This window comes from Lissotriton vulgaris, chromosome 4_1, assembly GCF_964263255.1.
Source record: "Lissotriton vulgaris chromosome 4_1, aLisVul1.2, whole genome shotgun sequence".
NCBI lineage: Eukaryota > Metazoa > Chordata > Amphibia > Caudata > Salamandridae > Lissotriton > Lissotriton vulgaris.
In genome coordinates, this window is record NC_141691.1 from 244,821,988 (window position 1) to 244,849,978 (window position 27,991).

Sequence of the window (27,991 nt, forward strand, 5' to 3'; positions counted from 1 at the left end):
ATGGGATAATGATTGTGGAGAACATTTAAATAATAAAAATTGGTCCAAGGCACTGGAGTCAGTAAAGAAAGCGTAAAGCATCACCAGATTCCAATTACATTGCACCACGAACACTGAATAAGATGAACACCAACAAACATGTAGGATGTCCTGCCCAATGGTAGAACGGTGTTGGATGGAATTAGAAACAATGTTTACACATCGTACAAAGTTGACACTGCAGTTGTCTCTAAAGGCTGGTTTTCTGCGTTTGTTGTTTTCCAAGCACAAGATACATATTTCAGATTGTGCTGTTAGTAACAAAAATAAGGCTGGCTATAAATTGGATGTCCACAGAGACAACAAGAAGCATGGCTATAAATTAGATGGCCACAGAGGCAAAAAGAAGGCTGGGTTGGATGACCAACACAGCACTAACGATGGCAGCCTCGTTGAACGACATAGCTTAATGGTCAGCAGCAGAAAAGAGTCATATGAAACTGATGTGCCCTGGTAATACGTTAGGAGATCATATGAGTAAATGGCAGCCAGTGGTAAGGGAGTTGACACCTCCAGAAGATGAACTGCCCTCATGAATGAGGCACCTAACATTTGCAATGCAAGCTGAAAGGAACAGGAGCACTGGTGCTTATGTAGGCGCAGGTGGGTGATCTCCGAGCTTAATTGTGAAGTTAAAATGTGAAGACCGAGTTCATACATCCGAGCTAAATTATGTAGTGAACACTGTAGGGTATGTTTTATGTAATCCTACCCCTCAAAATTTGTTTTTGCACAGTAGTTTTGACTGCAAAAAGCTAAAATATTCAATATATTGACATTGACAAGGTGTATCAGGTACAGCAATGTTGACAAATGCAGCAGCTTTTCCGATGACCCTTTGTAGAAGGTGTCTGAAATGTACCTCGCCTAGGTATTTCTGACCAGTAGAACTCTGGCATAGCTTCATCCTTGCTATCATTTTCTAGAATATTTTAGCTTTCCTTTTCGTCCTTATAATTCCGATCCCTCCTTGGCATACTCGGACATCTAAGACAACTTTCAGTAACAGGGAGTTGCAGATCACACTATGCAAGCAGTATGCAGGTCTTTAATTCATTTATTTCTGCAGAGGTATGGGCCCTTTTAGAAGGATTGAAGGTACTGGGAGGGTAATATCACAAAAAAACAAATCAAAACTACAATAAAATAGGGAATTCCAAGTTAAAGTTCTCTAGTAAAGTCACAAGGACTTTAAAACCGACCACGAAAGCAAAAAGATGTAACAAGTTTGCATTCTTACCTCCGAAACAGTTTACAAAAGCAGAGCCAAGAACTGTTGATCCGGTTTTTAGGAAGCCGCAAAACACCTGGTGTATCAATTGGCAAAGCTAAGCATCTTAGATCAGAGTAACCAGTGTCCCCCTGTAACAGGCATCTGCAATGCAATAGGTCTTGCATTTGCTAGAGTATAAGCTATTGGCATTAAAATGACAATGCCTTTTATTTATCCGTTTTGATAATTAACACATAAATAAAAGACAATGTCATTTACAATGCCAATAGCTCAAACTCTTGTAAATGCAAGACCTATTTCATTTCAAAGAAGCTGAGCTCCTTGGAAAGGAAAAGCGTGCATGGCACGCTGAATTCTGCAGGAAGGAATGTTGTGCCTGCAGTAGGAGAAACTCATTAAAGAAAATAGTGCTTACAGACTAAATAAGACATACTGTGTAACAACAGAAGTAAAAGGGCCAGTCCTCATGGGAGGTTACAAATGAAGACAAGGCGGTACTTAGGAGGGACTAACAAGCCTAATAATGAATCAGAAGCCAGCATTTGCGAAGGACAATGATGCAAGCCAATGACAAAAAGTGGCGGACAGTGGGTGAGGCTTCGAGTCTATACTCGAATACAGCATGACTCGCAGAGCAGCACATGCAATGCCCAGTCTGGAACTAAAAAGCACTGTTTTATTTTCAACTCACTAAAGCGGCTGATAAACTAGTATCAATTATTTTATATACTTTCTAAGGGGTACGCAAAGGCCGAATTAGCCATCCATGTTCAGCCTAATCATATTTACAATTAGCTTCTTTTGAAAAGAAAAAAAACATAAAATCTTTGGGCTGCAGAAGGGGCAAATTGTAGGAAATACATGATCTCATTCTGAGAATTCAACTTCAGTGTTTACGACCATCAGTGTAGAGCTGAGGAGGAGTCTGTAGATCCGCGATTTTAGCACTTTCATTTTAGTGGAACAAGACAACAGGGATCTGAATGCCGTGATCTCTTGAGATCACTTTTTCATAACTTCTGGGTTAGTGATCTAGTGATGAATACAGAATGTAAGCGCTCAAGGAAATGTCACCAGTTAAGTCTGTATTACGTTATTATATTGACATATGTTTCACCATATATGCACATGTGCAACATATTACATACCCGGAGCACCAAAGTATTTTATCTATTAAAAGTCAAAGCCAAATAATTTGAAAAGCTTGAATAAGGTTGAATACTAAAAAAAACCAAAATCTAAGGCATTCTCCATGCAACTACACAATTTCATCTACTCAGTTAACCCGCCTCAAAGTTGCATTAACTGCCTCTGGCTTGATATGGATTGTGCTCGAATGATCCTAATTTTCATCCCACAATGTATTAGTTTTACTCCAAATAATGAATGTGTCCGTACAGATCAGTCTAAAATCCTCTCACATGCTCCCACCTTCTGAAAGTAAGAAAGGCATTTCTTGGCATTTTTTCAGGAAGGTTCAGTCCATGAGAAATCTTGCTTTATTTGCATTAATCTAACTAACACTTATACACAATTCTGGAATGCCAGAATGTAGGCATCCCAAGAACCTTCTGGAATTTCACAGTGGAACGCTTATTTCCAATCAAGAGATTTTTCAAAACATTCATATTTGGTTTGTTCATAGCCACTGTGAGTCTGGAGCATTTGTATTCTCTTGAGTCCTGGTAGGGAGCAAATATGTATTTATTGTGATATTCCACATTTTCCTATCATTACTTTAGGGTGAGGGAGTGAGCTACATATATTTTGGGATTCAGAAGAGGCAATACATCTGCTGCAGGCCATAGGGACGGTGCAAGATCAGAAAATTAGAAAGTAGTAGGAATGAATGGGAAAGAAAAAGAAGTGGTTAGATATCATCAAAGATGTCAAGATTGTGGCAGTAAACTGACTGATCAATTCAAAATGTCTTTTAGACATGCAGGTCATTATAGCCTACACCAGGCGTCTCCAACCAGTAGCTCGGGAGCTACTGGTAGCTCACCAGCACCCTCAAAGTAGCTCTCAGAGGTGAATCCAAACCAATCCGATCTCAGGGATTTTGTGTATATTAAAGAAGGTAGCACTGCTCGTTTCGTTACCCGTAAGAGGTACAGACAGCCAAACCAATGGCAGTACCTCTTGATAACACTCAAACACACACTCTGTTGGCCTATCAATCAATCAATCATGGATTTGTAGAGTGCACTACTCATCCGTGAGGGTCTCAAATTGCTGGGGGGAGGGGGCAGGGTTTGGGCAGCTCCGGTCATTCGAAAAGCCAGGTCTTGAGGCTCTTCCTGAATGCTTTCAGTGTGGGGCTTCGTCTGATGTTGAGGGGGAGTTCGTTCCAGGTATTGGCCGCGATGTAGGAGAAGGATCTGACTTATGTTCTGGCTCTGGGTGCGAGTGATTTCGTCCAAGGCCTGGTCAGCAGAGCAGAGGTTTCACTTGGATGCGTAGAGAGAGATTTTTTTGTTGAGGTAGTGGGGTCCGGTATGTGAGCAGCTTAAAGGTCACTCTTTTTTCAAAGGGGAGCCAGCGGAGGTCTCGTAGGTGCTGAGTGATGTGGTCGTGAGATGTTGAGGACGAGTCTGGCTGCGGCATTCTGGATGGTCTAGATTGGAGTTTGTGGAGCAGAGATTTGTTGATTGCGGAATAAAGGGTATTCCGGTAGTCCAGCCTGCTGGTGACGAGTGCATGGGTGACGGTCTTCTTGGATTCGGGGGGATCCATTTAAAGGTTTTGTGAAGTATGCGGACGGTGTTGAAGCAGGTGGAGGCTACGGTGTTTGCCTATGTGTCTGCCACATGAACCACCTTTATCCACTTTAAATCTACCTAAGAATGAGATTGGCCATGTTATATGCCCTGCTCTATCAGTCACACCGTGTGTGGCATCAAAAAATAGTGGCAGCAGTGACCAGGTGTGTGACTACAAGAACTAGACTAGAGTGAAAATGTGTTAGTTGGGAGCATGATTAACCAAAGAGCTAAGGGAAGAGAGTATACATCTAGGGCAGAGAAAATTAGAAGCATCACATTCATTTTTGTGTGGGTGTGTGACATTGTGTCCTTCCCTAATAAATAGTGTTGGTTCCTTAAAACTACTCCTAGTGTCAAGGGCTGCCAAATATGTATGCTGGTCCCCATCATGAGTATTGTGCCCGTTCATGGTATAATTGTGCCATTGCCATAATATTTTCATCCATGACTATTTTGGGCATACATGTCTTGTAATTACATACTTGCTGCCATCACTGACATAGTAAGAGCATGACTGGCTTGCTTTTAGACATTCCTGACAGAGTGGCAACCACTTCTCCCATAATAATGTCCATAACGGATATCTGTTCGGCATTCAGCTGTGGCACAGTGGTAGCCCCTGTTTAATGGTGGGCAATATTGGCATAACAGATACATTAATAGTGTTATGATGCGCAAGCATGGCCTGTGATTCCAGTTGCTGGGTATTTGAAGCAGAATTTGTCCATCAGAGGCATTTTTACTCAATGAAAACGAAAAGCTGATGTTTAGGGACTGTGTATTTTCTAACAATGAAAACTGATTTTTAAAGAAAAAAAATTATGCTTTTCTGAAAAGGTTTTTCTTTTGGAAAATTGAGTTTGATTGCTTAAAGTGGAAAGTAGTTTTGATAGAAAAATGTGTATTTTTAAAAACTAATATGCTAATGAAGACAAAATATTACAATTCTAAAACACATCTAAAGTTGTTAGCTGAATGATAACTCAATTTGCGTTGGGAAGACTTACTGCTGTGGTAGTACCCTTTGTGGCACACTGCATGTGATGATTTGAATTTTACTTGATTACACACATTTAATATTAATAAACGTTTTCCTAGCATTTGGCTGAGAACGTCATCTGGAATGTTTGGGTAGTTACTACTTATAAATCGTTCTTAGGATGGTCATAGTGTAATGTTAATACCCATCATTAGCATTTTACAGTGAGAAAATATGCTAGTAGCTCGGCAGGACTTTCCTTGAGCAGAATTAGCTCTCATTACAGAAAAGGTTGGAGACCCCTGGCCTACACTACTTGATGGCACAATTCGGATAGATAAGCATTTGTGTGTGCTCTAGAAGGAAAATTGTTGGAGGAGGAGTGAATACAGTATAGCAGTAACGTTGGCCCAATGAGATATAAGAACACTATTCTTCAACACAAGAAGTGGTGGTTCCTCATTTGTACTATTACTGTAAAATTGGTTGATATTTGGATATGAGTAGACCGGGGCGCAGCTGGGGAGAATGTGGAACATATGGAATGCTTATGTAGAACAACCTACAAAGGATTTCAAGTGGCATGGGGGCCCAAGAAAAAAATAACTAGTAAAGCTCTTAAAGGTACTCAGTTTGCTTTACTAAGTTTGTTTTGTGGGAGATTTTCACGATTTGCAGTACTAAAAGCTCAATTTGTGAGTTCTAAATGTCAAAAGTAAGTAGATCTTGAGAGCTACGACTTGTTCTTATCACTTGGCTACAAGCAACAACTTGCAAAACTGTAACCTTTTGTAGTGGAAATCTCTGTATGGGCGGTGTGGGAGCTCAGCTTTTTTTCACTGCTAATACATGTGTATAGACAACATACTACAGCTAATTTAAAAGTAACAGATTGGAAGCGGATTGTCAGTCCGTGCCCAGGTCATGGTGTCTATAGACTTGACTGTTAAAAATATGCAGTTGGGATGGTGAAAGTTAATTAGCAACTCCCTATGTAATGCCTCTTTGACAACTGAGCAATGAAAAGAGAACAATTCACAACATTTTAAGCAAAACAGAGCAGTACATAGCTCATGTCTGGGTTGCAATGCATTTAGTACTTGGACGCAAAAGCTACTTCCACACAATTGAAGAGGCTAAAATATAGATTTAGCACAAGCCAAAATAAAACTTACATGATATGGAGAAGCAACATAAAGAAACTGTCCTTTGACTACATTTCTTAAAATACTTTTTCAGATTTAAATTGGTTGTACTGTGTCACTTAAGGTATGCTATTTTTTTCTCTAACTGCCTTTTAAATTGAATTTTAATTGCTGACCTTTAACTTGACTTTGTTCTTGCTATGTTTTAGATGAATGAGTCATCTTGTTTCTGAAGGTATCTAGATGGCAGGATAGCCTTGGGTTGTGTATAACTCACTGGTGTGAATATAGAAGAAATCAAGGTATGTAGTGGCAGCAGCTGTGATTAGACATTAGAACTGAGCCTAAACATTCCTTCACATGCTCTTCACTAAACCATCTGTGAGCATACATCAATTCCTGTGAACATTCTTACCATATGAATATGTGATTAGTAGAGAAGATCCTTCTGCTTTGGGGTGGGGATGGAAGTCTCTAGGAATACTCCACTCAACCATTTAACAATTTCTATTTTAGGTCAGCTGAGGCCGCTTTGGTGGCCTCATTTGTCCAAAGATCATGGGATGGAAATTAGGCATGAAGGTGAAGATGTTCATGTTTGAAATTGGCATAAATTGTATGGACTTCATAAAAAAAGTTGGTGTGAATTTAGGCCATTACTGATTATAGGTATATATTAAAACTGTAGCTATTAGAATATTACACACTTTCTCGTATTAGGTTTGCAGTCTAAGTTCCTTTATGATGGAATATTCACACAAAATTGGTCAAGGCATAGCTCAGATAAACAAGAACACTCGTCCCTTCAGCCCCTTGCTTATTAATGTAAACATTAGTATGTTTAAAATATATGTGGATAAGGACACATGTAGGCCTAGAAATATCACTTTCAATTTCAGAAGGTAGATGTGAGAAACACTGTTCTTGAGATCATGGACTTAAGAGAGTCACAGAGGATATGTGTGAAAGCAAATGGGTGAAAATGTGCTTGTGAGGAGATTTCACTGCTGAAGCCAGCCATGATCTAACAAGGGGAGCTGAGGGGGAGTGAGAGGGGGGGTGAGGGAGGGGAGGGAAGGAGGGAGATATACTACTATTATAAAGAGAGAACTGTGACCTTTGAGCCAGGTAAACTTGAAAACTACACCACCAATCCAAACACCCAATACATGTTTGAAAACGTCAGGACAAGCAGAAGGACACAGGCTATATACAAATAAAATGTATATACCTTATTTAAAAAATTTACGATTAAAAAAAAGTAGTCCCTTGGAAGTAGCGCCGGCCGGCCTCGACGTGCGTGCTGACATCAGCAGCGCAGGGAGGAGCGGCGTACAGGAGCCTGAGGAACAGCGGTGGACATGAGCGTGGGGAGGAGCTGCGGAGCGGCGAGAAGCGGAGAAGCGGAGGAGCAGTGGGGCGGTAAAATAAGCAGCGCGGGGAGGAGCGGAGGAAGAGGTAAGAGAAGCATACGCGGGTGCGCACCGAGGGACGGGCGGGGACAATGAACACTGAGTGCTCAAAAAGCCTTTTCCTCAAAGTCGGGACGTAGGGGGAAACAAAGCGTGGGCAGAAGCGGCCAGGACCAACGACGGGCGGGGGCCATAAACACTGAGTGCTCAAAAAGCATTTTCTTCAAAGTCGGGAAGGCGGGGAAAACAAAGCGTGGGCAGAAGCGGCCAAGACCAACCAAATGGCCACTCTGCTGAGCCACTCCTGCTGTGATGCTGCCCCCAGCCCCCTTCTGCCCCGGGGCGGGATATAGATATAGATATAGATATATATATATATATATATTTCTTTCAAAGACGCTGCACTCCAGAATCCAGATTTATCAAACACACATGTAACCCTTCGTTAACGCGTTTCAGCCTCACAGGGCCTTTGTAACATTAAGTGAGTCTTTGTTCCATAGCACTATTGTTCCATATCACATTGGCCTATGCGGTATTGCGGGTATTGTAGTGCACTTTATCCCATCACAATATATTACATATATTTACAAAATGTACAAATCAACTGTTGCTAGTATGTGATATGATAACTTGCTGAATCAACCAGAACAATGGTTAGTCTAGTACTTTGCATGCTTAGATCACAATTGTCGTTCATTGCCAGTCAGAAGCTTATTTCTAAACTGCTTTAACATTCTAAGAGTTGACTTTGGGAATGTTGTTCGATTCGTATGTGGTTTCTTACCATGTTATTTCGCAATTGCATGGTTAAGAATTTTATTCTCCACAATTTCTTATTAATTTGCCTGCCGTCCCGTTTCAGTAACCTTGCAGAGTTCCTTAATAGAACTGGGTTTAGTGCCCTTCATTCCCATTATTTGACCAAGGTCTTTCAACGTCCTCCAGATTTTGCTGATCTTCTTGATTTTCTATTATATCCAGCATGTTGAATATCGTTTTTTCCAACTGTTTTCCTTAGTAGGACGGATACCTCATTTTAATTTGGTTGGACAAATGTCTCTGAGCTACTGCTCAATAAAAATAATGGGAGAGGGGCCCGACCTCTGTTGTGGGGGACCTGGTCCCACCCAGGGCACCCACTTGTCACAGATGGGGACAGCAGGGGGAGCCTGAAGGCCCCAGCGGTAACCCTGGGTGTAGTTTGCGTAGTAGCGCTACTACGCGAACTGCGTAGTGCACTGTGCAAAATGCTGTTCGCACTGATTGCACAGTGCCGGATGCTTGTCCGCACTGTGCAATCCGCATCTTGCACAGTGCAAGCAGTTGTTTTCTGACCCCCAAGTAGATTTCTACTCGAGCAGCAGCTTTCTCAACGCCGACTGGTAGCCTCTTATCGCGAGCGGTCGCGAGCATACGCGACCACTCGCAATGAGAAACCTTACCTCCCCGCGTTGAGAATCTCACTGGGAGGATTATTTTCCACGCTCACGATCAGCAAAAAGTCTCGCCGGGGTGTCATTTTGCTCGCTCGCCAACTTGACGTTGAGGACCGCGAGCAAGCAAAAAATGACTGCTAGGCTACGCGTGTTTGCACTGTGCTAGGTGCAATTCGCCTAGTGCAAAGTAGAACAAACTTCGCAAACTACGCGAGCGTAGCATAGTACTTTGCCCAGGGTTACCCAGTGGTCCCTGCCGGATTCCCGCATCCTTTGGACAAAGAGAGCTGCTGGACATGCAGCTCCCTCGGTCTAATAGCAATTCTGGTCTGCTTTCAGCAAGCAAGAGCATTTTTAATGCTCGCGCTTGCTGAAAGAAGAGCAGTGTTTGCTATGGATTGGCGGGAGTGGTAGAGCTGCAGCCAAGCCATAGCAAACAGCTTTAATTTGCCAAAACCCACAGGGAGGTTGCTGTCCCTGGGGCTGAGGGGGGTCCGAGAAACCCCCATTTGATTAAAGAAGGCCCGGGTGAGTGCATAGGCAGGCATCAAAAGAGACCCACTGAACTGTTATGTTAGTTCTTACTTGGTAGCCAGGTTTGGTTCTTGGGCATACAGGGTTTTGTCCTCGTCTCATATACATCACTGGGAAGTAAGACAGGAACACTAAAGTGTATCTTTGACTGGAGTAGATAGCTGAAGGGTCATGTGACCCAAGCACTAACATCTTTCTAGGTACATGGACTAAACTAGAGGACAGCAAAAAAGGTATAACAGGCATATTTAAGCTACTGGATGTCAAATATTGGGGGAAAAATATTGTGGGCCCGAAATATTGAGGCTTAATTATCGAGAACCAAAATATTGTGAAGGTACGTGCACATGGATATGCACAGATTTACTATTCCTAACTCTTCATCTACATACTTGAAGAGATATGTATCATTAAGCAACATATCTGTGAAGTTGAGTAGTAAACCTATACTTTTCTATAAGTTCTTACTTAAACAATATTTTTGTTCTTGATAGTTAGGCCCTGCACAATCTTTTCCTTCGATAATCCGGTGGAAGACCTATACAAATTATTGACTGAGCATGTATGATTCTGGAGTTACTGCGTACCTATTCAACTTAACATACTACCAATAAGCATAAAGATTTATTTTGTTTAAATTAACAGGAGCCCCATAGAGGCACTTCAGCCACACTTGAGTGAGGTGGAAATCTCTCTCGGTCAGATCTATGAATAACAACCGATTTCAGACTGTCTGTAGAGGAGCAGCCTCCATTTCCAGTTTACCTGTACAACTGAACTCATGATACTATGGTAAAGGATCAAGCAGGCCTCTTTATTGTTAGGCATCCATCTGCTCTGTAGGGCACCTCTCACTCCCATGTCTAGAAAGCATCTGATAAAAGCCATCTGCTGACGTGGAACCCGAGAAGATTCAGCCACACGGATTGAAAGGTCTACAGTACAATACCGGCGTCAGCTATTAAAGCGAACTGTGGGGTGACGATCATTCAATACATGATTAAAAACTAAGATTACGCTGTGAGTATATGTGACAAGTACTATGAATAAACCAATCCAACACAATCAAACACCAATTAAGACTAATTGACAAAGTATCAAACCCAAGAGATTAAAATGCACATCTGCAATAGATGAGACTGTAGATTCAAAATTATAGAGATATTCCTTGACTTGGGGTATTTTTGTGTAGAAGTTGTGGTTAGAAAGAGAGAGTGTGTCAATCCTCCAGTAGTGGAAGTGATTAAAATATTCCAATTTGTACCATTCAGTTGTTTAATAGAATACTGCAGGTGTTTGATGCAACCGGTATTAGGTCAAAACATATGATCGCAGTTTAGTTAGTTTATAGTGATTCAAACGTACAAATCACAGTTTAGTTGGTTTATAGGGATTCAAACATACACATTGCAGTTTAGTTGGTTTATAGTGATTCAAACATACAAATTGCAGTTTAGTTAGATTATAGTGATTACGTACAAATCACAGTTTAGTTATTTTGTAGTGATTCAAACGTACAAATCACAGTTTAGTTTATAGCAATTCAAACATACAAATGAGTTTAAGTTAGTTTACAGTGACTCAAACGTTCAAATCGCAGTTTAGTTAGTTTATAGCGATTCATTATTTTTATTTATGGAGTTTTATATAGCGCTGACCAGACCCATGGGTATTGGAGCGCTTTACAACATTGTTTCAAGATAGTTAACATTTTAGAACATATTAGAACAATCCTCAGCAAAAAAAACGTTTGGTAGTCCAAGGGTCCTGAGGCTTCTAGAGGTAGTTGTAGAGTCCATTGCAGTTTAGTTGGTTTATAGTGATTCTAACGTACAAATTGCAGTTTAGTTAGTTTATAGTGATTCAAATGTAAAAATCACAATTTAGTTGGTTTATATTGATTCAAACGTACAAATTGCAGTTTAGTTTATAGTGATTCAAACTTACAAATCACAATTTAGTTAGTCTATAGTGATTCAAACGTACACATTGCAGTTTAGTTAGTTTATAGCTATTCAAACGCACAAATCACAGTTTAGTTTATAGCAATTCAAACATACAGATCTCAGTTTAGTTAGTTTATAGCGATTCAAACATACAAATCGCAGTCAAGGTTATAGTGATTTAAACGTACAAATCGCAGTTTAGTTAGTTTATAGTGATTCAAACATACAGCTGTGACCTGTCCCCTTTAAGACAATAGACCTACTGAGGCAAAATGGTCTGTGTGAACATTCTGGTTGTCATTCTCGGCCTCATCCACAGCGTTACCTTGTTTGTGTCAGCAACACTGTTCTGCCTGGCGTCGAAGATGATGAGCTTGTGTGACTGGGCATTGGCATCCATGATTGTCTGCAGGTACTTTTCGTCCTCTTTGCAGCGCTTGTCATTCGGACCCACTAAGGGCTGACTGCAGCGGGTGATTGTTGCCTGACTTTCAGGATGAATCCAAGACAGCACCTAAAGAATGGATGAGGACACACACTTGGATCGGTTTAGTTAGAAAGAGCAAACAACTCAATATTAAATAATGTCATGCAGTGTTTTCAGCTAACCCAATATTCTTATAACCTGTTCTTATACCTTTCACAGATCTGTCACTTTAAAACAGGAGAACACAAATATATTTGCACGCTTCCTGTTTTCATACACTGGGTTATTATTATGTGAATGTGTTAAACGGGTATCCATGATGTCACTTAGATTATCTGTGTCATGCATGTGCCCATTCATTTGCAAACAGGTAAGGAGTGATTTAAGATCGGTTAAGTAGAGTACGCTTGAGATCTACACGGAGGGCAGCTGGAGATCAGCCCGAGAGTGAAAAGGTTTCTGCCTCTGCTTTCCTCTGTCAAGACCTCCACTCCGGATAAAGAAAACCAAAACATTCATAGAATTGGTGAAGTATGAATAATAATGCCTGACATTTACGTGTGATTTTACCACCCTCTGGAATCTTACATATGTCTAAATGTGATCTAAATGCATTTCGGCACATGCAATCATCCCAAAGATACATATCCTATTTTCCTGCTAAATGTGAAGGTGTTTTTGCCACACTGTCTCCTGGAAAAGTACTAATTTATCCACCCCAACAATATTTTTCAGTGCATCCAGGACGGAGACATACGTTAGGCAAAAATATGCTTTATTTTGGCAATTGCCATAAAAGCCAACAATAATTTAAACTGTAAAAAAAGCATGAAATAAAAACACTTAAAAACATAATACATATAATATATAATAATTAAGATGCTGAAAATGCCACAATTAAAAATATTTATAGTACTCACAATCTCCCTCCTACCTTACCAGGCCAATGTTCTAGAGAAAATCATCAACCAACACCTCACTGACCACCTCAGCAACTACCAACTAGTCGATGCCATGCAGTCTGGCTTCATGCCCAACCATAGCACAGAAACAGTGCTCGTCACTACCAAAGACGACTGCCACATGATCCTGGACAGAAGAGACACAGCAGCCCTCGTCCTCGTGGACATTTTAGCAACAGTTGACACAGTACCCCACCCCATTCTCATCCAACACCTCCATGAGATAGGCATCCCTGGAGTCGCTCTCCGATTATTCTGATCCTTCTTAACAGATTCAACACAAGCACTCAGTCTGACACTGTACTTTTCATAAGGGCGCAAACTCATAATCTCCCTTTTAGACAAGACCTCCAATACAAGTAAGAAGTTCACCAACTGCATGACCGAAGTCGCCAACTGGATGAAGTCCAACTGCCTTTAAGCTCAACACTGGCAAGGCGAAAGAGGAGATCTTTGTCAAGAACACCTCACCATCGGACTCCAGCTGGTGTCCAACCACTCAGAGAACCTCAGGACCATTATAGCAGCAGCAGCTCCTCCGCAATGGCAGAGGAGCATCACCCCACTGGCTCAGAGCCAGCAGCTGAAAAATAAAACAATATCTTACTATTGCTTTATTCTTTATCTACTGGCTCTGAGCCAGCATGTGCAGGGAGGAGCGGGGTTTTAGTATGAGCACTTGTAAGTGTGCATGTCAGTTTGGACGGCCATCTCAGGATGGACAAACTGGCATGTGCATGTGCACCTAGGTTTCTCCAAACCCGGCTACATTGTACAGATGTGTTGGAGAAACAGCACTTGTTCCTGAGCGAGTATCTTTTCAGCCCGCTCAGGCCAATCCCCAGGCTGCTCTCACGCTTGACAGCAGCGCAGAGATTGGATGCAAGTCATGATACTGATCAGGAACTGCAGCCGAGGAGCGCAGTGTGGCCAGCTCCAGAAAAGTGTTTTTATTTTTTTCCCCATATTAACCCGCGCGCTTCCCGCTGGCCCCCTTTCCCCTCCGCTCCCCCTTCACCCACCCATCTGGTATTTTTTCTGTGTTGGCCGCAACTGCTTCATAGATTGCAATCTGGATATGAATGCACAAATAAATGCCATGACAGCATCCATACCCTGAAAATGCGGAGGACAACCTTCAAATGACTCCCTAACAAGAACCTTAAGACCATCACACACGCCTTCCAGCTGGAACACCCTATATGCTGGGATCAGCAAACAACTCAACAGAAGACTACCACCTATCAAGAACTCAACAGCCAAACTCTCCTTCAACATCCAAGAACACAGATCAAACTACAGCTCATGGAGCTCCACTGGCTCCCATTACAGAAACGTGCACAGTTCGAACTTGTATCTCACACCTTTAAGAAACTAAACAACATATTCCTGTATACCTGAACAGCATCTCTTTCAACCACCCACTCCAGAGACCTACACACACACGAACAACCTCCCTCTTCACATTCAAGCCTCCTCTGTTCTTGAGTTGCGCAAGAAGATGAAGGCTGGCTGTTCAAACAGCCCACCTCACCTTGCCATTGGCGAGGCAAGCGGTTTCCTTGCGGAGTGCCAGGATACCCTCACGGGTAATAGATTGCTGTATAAATACTCAAAAAATAACTTAGCAGCTCCTCCATTTTGACCATCTCTAAGACTGGATGGCTTCTATCTTTCCACTGATCACGTTTAGGGAACTACTTTTTTCTTTTTGCTTAAGTGCTCCATGAGAGAGCATTTGCTTTCCGGTTCTCTCCTTCTTATGCTTCCCCCCCCACCGAATATCCCCCAGACCCTTTTGCTTTCTCTATCGTGTTACTACTGCCCTACCAAACTCCATTCCTTCTCTATGCTGTGTGTTGCTTTCTCGCTCATATGGTTTTACCTCTGTCCTCATGTTGCTCTCCCTCATGTGCTGTTCTACTGCACTCTTGCGCTGCTTCTTTTTCTTTCCTCTGTTTTTATTTACTAATCCATCTTGAATCTGTAAATATGAAAAATGGCACTGACATTTTGTATGCGCTCATGCGTAATGATGCATGCATGCGTATACATCATCACACATGTGCATGCGTACAGAAGTAAGTGGCCGCTGGGGCTGCCTCATCATAAGTTTTTTTTTTTTGCTTTTATTTTTTTTTATGTTCTTTTGTCCATGCAGTATTGTACCTACAAAAGGAATTGGCAAAGCCAATTTGAGCCAAAGGTGGGACCTACGAGATTTCCCAATGATTCCTTTTTATGCTGGATTTGTAAATCCTGGATCATTCCTGGTCCCAAATTTCCAAATTGTGCACAAATGGCACAATAAAAAAAAAATTGGGCATTGGGGGTCCTTTTGGGGGCCCAATCACATGGAAGTGGGGGTCAGAGAAAGTTCACTCTGATCTCTTATGACCTTGTTTTCTTTTCCCAAATACAGTGCTCACGCACTATTATGGGTAATGGCGACAGCAACAGAAAGTTTTCTGTGACCACTATCAAATTGATGAGCAGCAGATTTGCCAATCTGTAATGGTGATGAGAGAAAAAGCTCTCAAGTCCAATGGTGTGTATTTTTAAAAAAAATTGGATTTAATCCACAGAGGGTCCGCAAATTGATGTTTCAGATATCAGTTTCTCAAAAACTACTTAACGGATTTAGAGAAAACCAAGCAAAGGCACTTCTCTAAGTAAAGTTCTATTTACATGCCAATTCCGTTCAGCCATTTTGTTCTGCATTGAGGAGCAAAACATCCTGAGGTTGTTAAAATGGAAAAGGTTTTCGCTGGGGGCGTTAAAATGGAAAATGTCACTTTAAACACCCCTACCATTTTCAGGCCCCGCTTGACAGATCTGCAAAAGAGTTGCAATGAAGAATCTAAAGTGGATGTACCTTTTTTGGGGAACATTTTGTGCAGATTTATCAAAGGGCAACAAAGTTACTAAGAAAACACAAATATGGCTTTTCAATGGGAAATCTGACCTCAACTACAAAGTGCCTCTGTATTATATGCATATATAAGTTATATAACTGATAAGTCTCTTAGTGAAACTTCCTCTACGAACAAACATATAAATATATATATTATATATATATATATATATAATATATATATATATATATATATATATATATATATATATATATATATATATATATATATATATATATGGTAAACAATTTCCTTCGCAAGAAATCAGAGGCCAGAGGCAGGTTCAGGGAGACAGCTCGCTTTATTCATCAGATGTCAGTGGCGGCGGATGCATTTCGGCGGGTAAGCCTTCGTCAGCGCCTCACAACTGCAAAAGTCTTTCACTTCTAGACCCCGCCTGCCGTCCAATACGTGCTTGAAACCAAGACTCATCCCTCTATTGCTGTAGGCACGCCTGTGCTGGTTCCCACTGAGTCCTTGGAACTGCACTACCCAGAATGCACTGTCGCGGCAAAAACTGGGTTGATGGTTTGGGGGAGGGGTGTTAGAACTTTCAATTCGTGCAAGCTGTCGGCGGGTAGTGAAAGGAACCATCCATCCGAATGAAGTCCACGGATGTTCCTCTTTGCCACCTCGTACTGCTACAACCGATTGCCTCAGGTAGGTGAATGGGGAGGGACTGCCAAATGCGAGGCAACTCGTCCTGTTGAGATCAATTATCTCCATCTGCCCACGTCCGCCTGAGGGTCCTGGTGGCCTTCCGCTATATCGATACCTCGATCATGTAGATGCTGCACGCAGCAGGATGCCAGAATTAGCTTGGGCTCTTGAAGTAGCAGGGCCAACTGTACTGCATCTTCCCGCAGACGCAGAATATATGGCAAACAATTTCCTTCGCAAGAAGTCAGATGCCAGAGGCAGGTTCAGGGAGACAGCTCGCTTTATTCATCAGATGTCAGTGGCGGCGGATGCATTTCGGCGGGTGAGCCTTCGTCAGCGCCTCACAACTTCAAAAGTCTTTCACTTCTAGACCCCGCCTGCCGTCCAATACGTGCTTGCAACCAAGACTCCTCCCTCTATTGCTGTAGGCACACCTGTGCTGGTTCCCAATGAGTCCTTGGAACTGCACTACCCAGAATGCACTGTCGCTGCAAAAACTGGGTTGATGGTTTGGGGGAGGGGTGTTAGAACTTTCAATATCCACCAAGAAATGCCGGTAGTTCAGGGCTTAGTTTTGCGGCGGTCCTTCTCAAAAACCGGCGTTTTTTTGTATACTGCAACAACCTTTTTTGAACTTCGAAAAAGGTACTCAGGACACTCCAGGATGCTTAATTCAGTTTATTTGCAACAGCAAGTCACAAGGTTTGTGACTTGCTGTTGCAAATAAACTGAATTAAGAATCCTGGAGTGTCCGGAGTACCTTTTTCGAAGTTCAAAAAAAAGGTTGTTGAGATATTATATATACACACACACACACACACCCACACACACACACACACACACACACACACACACACAACCACACACAACCACACACACCCACACACACAACCACACACACACACACACATACACATACACACACACACACACACCCACACATACACATACACATACACACAAACACACGCACACAGCGGAAGGAGCAGCATTGTGGAACCCTCTATTACCGTGAAGTGAACACGGAGCCTGAAACGGACCGGGATGCGACTGATTCGGAGGAACCAGTTAATCCTGTTGACTGCCAAGGTACGTGCATAACAGCGGATTTAACAAGGGGTGAGAGGTGTGCAAGCCGAAGAATTTCCGAGAGCCGATTGCAGCGGATCGGAGCTTTGAGGCAAATAAGTGAAACAAATAATTGCAGTGCAACAATGTCGTCTGACACCGTGAAAGAACGCGAGAAAGCAGCATTACGAATGTTTAAAGAGGCCAGAGTAGAACCAGATAAGGATAACAACGTTAATACCAAAAACAAAGAAACAAACACCACATTGAAAGACAAATTTAAACTACTAGAGAAAAAGAGTTGTGCTGAACAAAGCAAATGGTGGGAATCACGCTCCCTAAGAATGTTTCTGGATGTGGAAAGAGTCCCTCGTGGACTTCGTATCCTCCTTGCACCAACCTACGAGGCGCCCAATCCTTTATTGATGAGTGAATGGGCCGAATGTAATCTTGATTCCTCCAAATGTCTAATGCAAATCCTGATTAAGTACGCAGATATCAATAGAACTGTATTGTTGGAAGAGATTGAAAAAATCAATGAAGAAATTTAAACAATTAATCAAGAGGAAGAAAAACAAAAACTACGTCAGGAAATGATGGCAAGTCTTAAAAAGGAGGAAGACAAAAAAGCGTAAAACATACAAATTTTTCCGCGACAAAACAGACTACGAAATGGGCCAAATATTTACATTTTCTAAAAAATATGAGGCAATGAGAATTAATAAAAATACCACCAAAACGGCGATTTCCAAACCCAAAGGGGCGAGAACAGATACAATCTCGTTCAATTCCTGATAGTGACTCAGATCGCGAAGGGCAAGCCCGGGAAGCAATACCCAAACGCACCCTGGATGAGGAACTAGCCCTTTTTTGCGAGGACAGAAGGCAAACCCTCCGCCCCCGGACACAAAGAGCAAATTATGGCCAAGCAAAAACTGGAAATGGGGACAGCGCGGAAAGCCAAACCAAACAGGAACAACACGCAAAAAGAGAGGCGGGTGGAGAAAGGGGAAATAAGTGCTGCCCCAGGACTAAACAAAACCATTGTAAATCTGTCTGATGTGGAACTCAGTAATGAAGAAAAAGAAATCCTGAGCCTGGGTTTCATATATTGCCCCACAAGAAATTCCAATTATGTAAACACTAGACTTGACATTTTCAAAAGTACTCGGAAACTAAAACTGAAAAAGTACTATGCTCTAAATAAAAACTTAAAGGATCAAACACCGTTGCAAGTGAATGAGAATACAAATATCACTGACAATACTCAAACCACTGAAGCACTTGTCAATGAAATACAGGAGCTGTGGGATGCAGATTCCATAAGTGATACTGGAGTACAAACAAGTCAGGCAAGGCCGAAAAATGTGGATAATGTCTTATCAACATTCCAAGCGAATCAGTCACTAACTGGATTTAGATCGAAATCAACATTTAATCTAGTTATGTTGAAAGCCTCAATCGATCTTTTTCATGACCAGGTAACCAATCAATTAAAGGACCTAACCATCAAAACCCATAATGGTAAAGCAAAATATAACAAAGAAAAAGCAGAATACAACGCCTTGATAACAAAATTAACGAAAAATAACAAAGTGATAATTCGAGCATCAGACAAAGGAGGAAATATTGTTCTAATGCAGAGAGACATGTATACCAAGGAAGCTCATAACCAACTGAATGACAAATCATGTTACACTAGATACACTGGGACAGAATTAAAAACAATGTACTCCAACGTCAGTAAAAAATTGTCTAATTGGAGATCAGTGGGCCTTATCACTGAACAAGAGCATAAATTCCTCAAAAACAACTTCCCTGTAGTACCAACAATATACTTTTTACCAAAACTGCACAAGGATTCCAAACATCTCCCCGGCCGGCCCATCATCTCGGCAAGGAAGGGATGTCTTGAACATACGTCTCAGTACGTTGATTTCTTTTTGCAAAGTAATGTAAAAACTCTGCCATCTTATGTAAGTGACACCAGTGACTTCCCGCGCAAAATAGAGGACATCAACTGGGAAGAGAATTTTTTACTGATAGCTTTAGATGTCAGTTCATTATATACTAGTATTGTACACTCGGATGGCCTTAGAGCACTTGACTTTTATTTGGAGAAATCCTTGGGAAACATGCCCAAACATAAACAAATGTTGTTGGAAATGGTGGAATTTTGCTTGAATAACAATGTTTTTATGTTCAACAATCTCTTGTACAGACAGCTGCGAGGTGTTGCCATTGGGGCCAGCTTTTCCCCCAGCTACGCATGTCTTCACATGGGCTGGTGGGAGGAGCTGGTCCTCATGACGGAACACGCAGAAACAATAACTTCCAAGGTAAAAACTTGGCTGCGGTTCATAGATGATTTATTTGTAATATGGGACGGTAACATGGAGTCAGCAGAGAAGTTTGTGTAGGATATCAATGTCAACCTTAATTTGTATTTTGCTGCCAGTATAAGTTCTACCGCAGTGACATTTCTAGATACAGAGGTTTTTATTGAACAGAATAAAATTGAAACAAGGCTCCACCGCAAATCAACTGCAGGGAATTCTACACTCCATGCCAACAGTTTGCATGTAAAACACTAGGTTAACAGCATTCCATATGGAGAGATGTTGAGGTTAAAACACATCCATAGCAGGGAAAGTGACCTCAAAATAGCCCAGAGGGAGAGCAGAGAAAGATTTAAAGAAAGGGGCTATTCTGATAAAATAATTGATGCTGCTATTTCCAAATCCATGCAGAAAAACAGGCTAGAAATATTGGCTATAGGAGATAACAATACTCTGAATACAGGTAATACAGAGACCAATAAGGAGTTTAGGATCATTGTCCAATATAGTAAACAACACAAGAAAATTGAATCTATCATCAATAAGAACTGGCCCCTAGTTTTAAGTGATCTGATTATAGGTGCAGGACTATCAATAACCTATAGCAGAGGACAATCAATGAAAGATGAGCTCGTAAAAACTGCTCCAGAAGTTATTGAGTGATCAAGCAGGTTACAAACACACACAGGCTTTTTTAACTGCAAATCGTGTAAATCCTGTTTGCAAGGTGAGAATAGAACTACTTATTTCTCACCTTTTGATTTGAAGGAACACAAAATTAACAGGCTGCTCACCTGTAAAACTGATTATGCAGTTTATGTACTGTCTTGCCCGTGCAATTTGCTCTATGTGGGGAGAACCAAGCTCCCGGTTCATAAAATAATTTTGCAACATCTTAGAGCAATAAATAATCAAGATAACACATATCCGGTTGCAAGACATTTCAAAGCCAAACATGACTCAAAAAGCAGAGAGCTCAAGTATTTTGTCATTGATTATGTCCCTGCAAGCAGAAGAGGCTGAAATTGAGAGTGGAGAGTAGAAATTTCGCCACCTTGAGACCCGATATATTTTAGAATTAAACTCAAAGCAACCGTCAGGTCTCAACATTACAGAGGATTTATTTACTTGTCTTTAAACACCTCAACAAGTAAATAACAGTAATAAGTCATCTGCACTTTTATAAGGATCACATACCAGTTGGGTACATAACAACTAAAAGGACTTTTTGAAATATATGTCTTTTAAAATGAGATTTAACCATAAATTATATGAATATATTTATAGTTGATAGTTTTCTGTGGAAATTTTATGCATTTCTTATACACGAGTTAATTACAATGATAATGATTGTTAGCCAGTATTTAACCTTTTAAAGGTTTTTATTATATGGCTCATTTATTTATTATTTATTGTGTAATTATGAAATATGATGGTATGAGCATAGAATAGTCCTTTCAAATACATCTCGGATCAATAGGGGAATCTGTGAAATGTCACCCAGTACAAAAGCATATACATATCAAGATTACTGTCTGATACTTACCTGGTATTTATACCGACATATGATTAATATCTCCATCTACTGAAAGCACTTGCACTTTATACTCAACAATGTGGCACCTCAACAACGGAATAGCATTGGGGCTCCGATGCTATTGCTCTGGTTTCTCTGCTCTGGCCCGTAAAAAACATAAAAACTAAACAAATTGAAACAGAAACTATGTAAAAGAACTTAAATGCTGCTATTTCCTACAAGTAAAATTGATTTTAATTATCATGCACTATTTTGCACATATTTATTAGGATTGTTGGGTTTACACATACTAGCTTTTAATCAAATATGATTTTAGCCTGAGGTCACATATATTGCACAAGTTGTTTATTTTGTACATAATGAAATGCTGTAGTTTTTACTAGAAATAGTAACTTTTCTATGTTTATGCAACTCATGTGACTTGCAATGTGCATATTTAAACCAATACCCTAGCGATTTACTGTGTCATGTGATCAAGTGCTCTGGCCAGCGCGAAACGAGTCATGGCGATTTACTGCACTAAATAAAAAATCTCACCTGCACAAATCTTGGGTCTGTATCTGCTTCTTTACCTGCTACCATAGGAAATCCGCAACATTCTATTGGGAATATCTTTAGCGACGGTTGAGGAATTTGCGTGTAGTTTTCCAAAATTTTGACCAGCTCCGCTCCTTCCCTGAAAGTTTCAGGTGGATTCGTGAAGTGGGGGCAGAGAAAAAAGGGGGGTCCCAAAACGTGTTTTCCCCATGTTAATTTCCATAGGACGGTCTGACAAGTCTACAGCCCGAACCGCCGAACGGAATTACACCAAACTTGGTAAAAAAGTACGGACTGGTATGCAGATGTGCCTTTGCTATGTTTGGTGAAAATTGCTCAAGTGGTTTTTATGAAAATTAACTTCAAAAACACACATATATCTATAGGTGCGCTCCGAGCGCTCACTGGTACGCGTACCGGGGAGCGCACTCGGCGCGCTACGGGAGTGCGCGAGCGGAAAGCTGATTGGCTGTCGAATGTCTGTCAACATTCTAAACAGTACGGACAGTCCGCCATCTTGTGTCTCGGTAAAATCGAGACATCTGAGGTGAAAATAAAAAGTGGGAAATGATTAAAAGGGGGCAGGGTAGACACCCCCTGACCCCCTAGGTTTTCTGAGGGGGGCCTCGAAGGACCATGAAGGGCAAAAAAACTTTTTTTTTTTAATTATTCGCAGGGTAAGCGCTGGGTGCGTTCCCAAGTACGCTCTCCGGTACGTGCACCCTGAGCGCACCACAGGGTAAAACAGTGAAAGAAAATAGTTTTAAATAAGAATTTGGATTGCTTAGAGGTAGGGTAGTTCTAAAAAGAACTGTTTTTTTTCTTTTTTTAAATGTTTTTTTCTGAACAAAAACAAAAACAGGGAATGCAAAACTGCTCAACAGGAGCAAAAAAAAGGGAAAAATTAAGGCTGGGGAAGGCAGCGGTGTTCATGCCTCTTGCATGCAATGAGCTTGATGCTCTGCTCACCATAGCAAAGCATTTCATCGCATTGCTTGCACTTTATAGTAATGTCACTAAAAACAGGTTGAATGTTCGGAATCATCTCCGATTCCGCTGCACGTCCTCTCCCTGATGTTGTGGCTCCTTCTGTAGAAGTAGAGGCACAATCCCTTGGTGGATTACGTGCCAGGTCTCGGACACTCTCCCGGGCATAGTTCTGGGGGTGCCTGCGTTGGAGGTGGCGAATCATTGTTGAGTTGCCAAAACTTTACTTCCTTCTAGGGTCTCCTCGGGAAAGCACAGTTTGGCAGATTTTGCATTCAACTTTGGGAGCATTCACCTTTTTTTAAACCTTCAGGTATTGAAAAAAACTTCCAAATAAAATGTTCCTTGACCTTGGGCTGAGGAGGATCTTCATCAATGAAGCCATCTGAGTCCTCGTTGTTGCTGGGTGCTCTGGCAGCCATTTTTTTATACAAAATGGTAGGACAGACAAAAACAGGTCTTGCTGTCTCCAAAGTGAAAGAAGAAGTGAAGGAAATGGGTGGGGTTCTCATTAGTTGAAAAAAAAAACTGTTAACAACCAATGAAAAAAGTTATTTTAAGGTCACATGACTTGACGCGCTTACATGGCACGAACGTAGGCGCTTCCGGGGGCGCTTACGCGGCACGTACGTAGGCGCTTCCGGGGGCGCTTACGCGGCACGTTAGTAGGCGCTTCTGGGGGCACTGACGCGGCGCGTCTAAATGACGTTTTGCACACATTACGGAAATACGTTTAAAGTTATAATACGGGTATTTTCAATCAAAAATACTACTTTTATAAGTATGCTACTGAATGTCTTGCATTATTCTTTAGTTATATACATACTTTTTTTTCCGCATGCGGCTATAGCGCTCTCGCTGCGCTCTCGGGTGAGCTTACCGGTGCGCGCACCCTGAGCGCCCCAAGACAATATGATTAAAAAAATTAAAAAAGAAAAATACATTGAAAAAAATATTCTTGTGAAAAAAAAATTAAAAAAACAGGTAGTAAAAAAAAATTCAGTTTCAAAATCGTAGGTTACAAATTCGATATACAAAGGAATTCGCTTTTAAAAAACCATGGAAATTCACTGAAAAAACCATAGGTTTAACACTCGTTATAGTTAGTAATTAGCATTTAAAAAACTTTTGAAATTCACTGAAAAAACCATAGGTTTAACATTCGTTATAGTTAGGAATTAGCATTTAAAAAACATTTGAAATTCACTGAAAAAACCATAGGTTTAACACCAGTTATAGTTAGCTGGACATTTTACTCATACAAAACCATTGAAATTCCCACGTTATAGTTAGTTGGACTCACTATAACTTGCGCGCCCGCAATCCACTGCTGATGATGTCACATATTACATCATTCATGACATGGTCAGTGACATCACGGATGACATCTCAAATGACATCACTGATGACATCATTCATGTGATAATACAATGCACCTCCTCACACTCTAATCTAACTTTTGAGATATCCAGTGTTAAACACAGACTACCATTACAGAAACCATTGACATACCAATACCAGTTACTACATACGCACTCACTGATTACTAAGTGTACACACACATCCACTCATTCACCCATACAATCACTCATACATACAGTCACTTTTCAATACAACACTGTCATATGCACTCATACACCTATAGAGATACTCACACACTGTCACTCATCCATGGAGTTACTCACACCTAGTCAGTCATGCAAAGAATCAAGCACACTCCCATTTCCTCATTTATACAATTATACACACATAACCTTACTTATTCAAACATATACTAACACATACTTTCTCTCTTTTACAATCCCTGATACAAGTACACATTGATCTATACAGTCACTTACGCAATCACAGGCTCTCATGTATAGTCATTAATATATGCCAACTCTCACATGCACTGTGTTTTACATATGTACTTACTTGGACATGTAGCACTGAGATATCCATTCACTCACCAACACACCCATGCACACAGTCAACCGCCCATACAGCTGTTTCCACAGGCACTCTTGAACCCATACACCAAGTGAATCAACTGCTCACACATCTATGCACAGAGTCACACACCTCTCAGACACTCCCACACACACTCACCCTCATATACAAATACTTGGGCAACCAATCAATATCCCATATAGCCACTCATATAGCTACTAATCAACACATGCAGCAGCTTACACAACAACAGACATAATGATACACACATTCAGACAGTTTAGTCACTAACCTATGCATTCAGTAAGACACATCTAATCACTCACTCATACAAGTCAGTCACGCACCTACTAAATCCTTCATCCACACATTCATACATACACTCATTCTTCAATATCTCCCCAAAAGCGCCCAGGCCTCAGAGACGCACTCCTCCAGCTGGTTTGTTTCAAAACCTTTATTTGCAGAAAGTACAGGGTTACAGCGCCACTTTTACCAGTTCATTAGCCTGACGCGTTTCAGAGCATTCAGGCTCTTTCTTCAGAGGCTGTATGTTTCACACGCATTTTTTCAGGCTCCCACAGTTCCCTGCACGCTTACGTCATTAATTCATAGGCCTCCGGTGTGCCACATTTAGTTTCGTTTAATTTATTCCAATGTATGCTGGAACATGTAGGTATTTCCTTTTTACTTTTTCACCTCCAGTGGTTGCTGCATGTCAGTTTAGTCACTAACCTATGCATTCAGTAAGACACATCTAATCACTCACTCATACAAGTCAGTCACGCACCTACTAAATCCTTAATCCATACATTCATACATACACTCATTCTTCAATATGTAAATCATATTTTAACTTTACATAAACACACATTCACTGGATGATGTCATCAGTGATGTCATTTGAGATGTCATCAGTGATGTCATCAGTGATGTCACTGACCATGTCATGAATGATGTACTATGTGAGAGACTTGAACTGCCTGCATATTTTTAATAATCATTGTTGACTTAAAAACAATGTCATTGTGCTAATTGCAAAACGGAAACTTTTAATTTGCTCACTTAGGTTTAAAATTCACTTCATTTGCACGCATTGCAACATCGCCACACTTGTTGAATTGGCGCGATCTGTACCACCTTCCTAAACCTGATTACAAGGGGGAGGGAACACTCACTGTAAACCAAGAAGCCTGTGCTCGTCTTTACTCCTGCCCGCCCCGGTCCGACGCGGTAGCCAATACCGTTGCGCGGAGGGCGGGTCAGGGAGAGCCAGTCACTTCCTGCGGGGGCACTTCCTGAGCGGTTAGCGCTCTAGTGGATGCTTTCTGAGGGCCTATTTAGCCATCGCCCCCCACAAGCGCGCAGCGATCGCGCGCAGCATCGCCGAAGCGTCACCGAAGACCAGCCAAAGAGCTGCTAGTCTGCGCCCGTCCGCTACAGTACGAGGCATAGGGGCAATGGGCCCTATCTCTGCGGACTCTGACCCCGCAAGCACGAGATCCATAACATACCCCGCTAAATTTCTCCTAGATCTACAACCTACGGGAAACTGTGGCACCCGAATACCTTGTCAACACCTTGAGGGCTGCTTTTCATGCCTAAAATGCCGTTTTCAATCTCAAGCTATAAGGAAGAGCACTAATGAAAACGCTCCAATAACAATACCCTTAGAGGGATTAAAATGCCTTCTTCTAAATGTCCGGTCTCTCCCTAAACATCAACTCCAGGTATGGGATCTTATTTTCTCTACGCAACCTGACATATGTTTTTTTACCGAAATATGGATGAAACCCCACACGGTCACTGCGATAACACTAGGGGTTCCATCAGGCTACAAGATCATACACTTTGATAGAATTAACAAAGTTGGTGGTGGTTTAGCCATCATATATAAAGACACACATAAGGTAACAATCTTAGAGAAAAGGTCAAGCCCTCAATTGGAAACCATGATCTTTAAGATCAACTCGGTTGGCCATATTTCCTGGAAAGGCGCATTAGTGTATCGCCCACTGTAGTATATGCATTCCCTCGTGCTGTGCTCAGCACGAGAGATTGCCTTCTGTTGATGTGTTCTGGCCCTCCGTTCGGTTCTAGCGCTCTGGGCAACGATAGTCAGTTGCCCGGAGTCCTGGAGTCGAGCGGCGGCCTTTCTCCTGTGGGTGTTATTACGATTGAAATAAAAGAAGCCTTCAATCTGCACCTTGGCCTGGAAGCGCATTCATTTCATTTGGCGACAAGAGCTGGTCCCGAACCTGCGAAGCACCCACCAGGAAGAACTCGGCTCACTCCTCCCATGCCCGTCCTCCTGCTCCTACAAGGACCCATCTACACATTACGGACACCATTTTTCATCGACATCATGTCTACCTGGTGAGCTCATCCGTAATCTGTCTTCCGGCGATCTTCTGCAATTTTCGCCGCGTTGCCTGTCATTCCGACGGTTGCCAGCGCTCGAGCTTCGTCTGGTGAGTCACGCGATTTCAAAGCGTCATCGTCCTGCGCTTCCTCATTTCCTCGCGCAGTCGACGCAGCCACACCAGCGTCTCTCCTCATCACGCTGACACGTCATTATTCCACGTTCAGCAGCCATTTCTAGGCGTTGCCTAGCTACCACTGTCAACCTCCACTCGCTCCGCGCTGATTCTCACACGGAGTCAGTTTCCTAATGACTGACATTGCAGCGCGACCTGTACTTCGCCTCTGTGGTATTTATTCATACGCTGGATATAAACTGGTACTGTTACATTGTTTTTATCAATTTTGACAAATTTATTTGTACTTAGTGTGCTTAGTGTGTGCATTTTCCGACAGACACACTCTACCTTCATTCCATTTGTCATATACATTCTTATAATTTTCTGCTCTTTTACAATTACAGCTGTAATATTTTTAACCACAACTTTAACATTTTCATTCATATTAATGGCTTCTTCTCAGCAATTCGCTCAACCCCCTCCTTTTCTTCAACTCCCTGGAAAACCTACTATTCCATGGCGTCAATGGGTTAGAGCCTTTGCCAACCATATCGTAGCCATTGATGCAGTTAAGTTCACTCCTGAGAGGAAAGTTGCCATCTTATATGGATGTTTGGGCGTTGCTGCGCAACATACTTTTGAAAATCTCCCAAG

At 41.6% G+C, this 27,991-nt stretch overlaps 1 protein-coding gene across 12 annotated transcripts in view; it reads right to left on the reverse strand.

The window, feature by feature from the left end:
• The window catches only part of MTMR1 (myotubularin related protein 1), a 449,026-nt gene that overhangs the window by 168,256 nt on the left and 252,779 nt on the right, over positions 1-27,991 (reverse strand). For all 12 annotated transcript variants that reach the window (XM_086918594.1, XM_086918596.1, XM_086918593.1 and 9 more), the window contains one exon: positions 11,819-12,007. In XM_086918594.1, the coding sequence (XP_086774720.1) occupies positions 11,819-12,007 (189 nt within the window). The remainder of the gene's footprint in view (positions 1-11,818; positions 12,008-27,991) is intronic.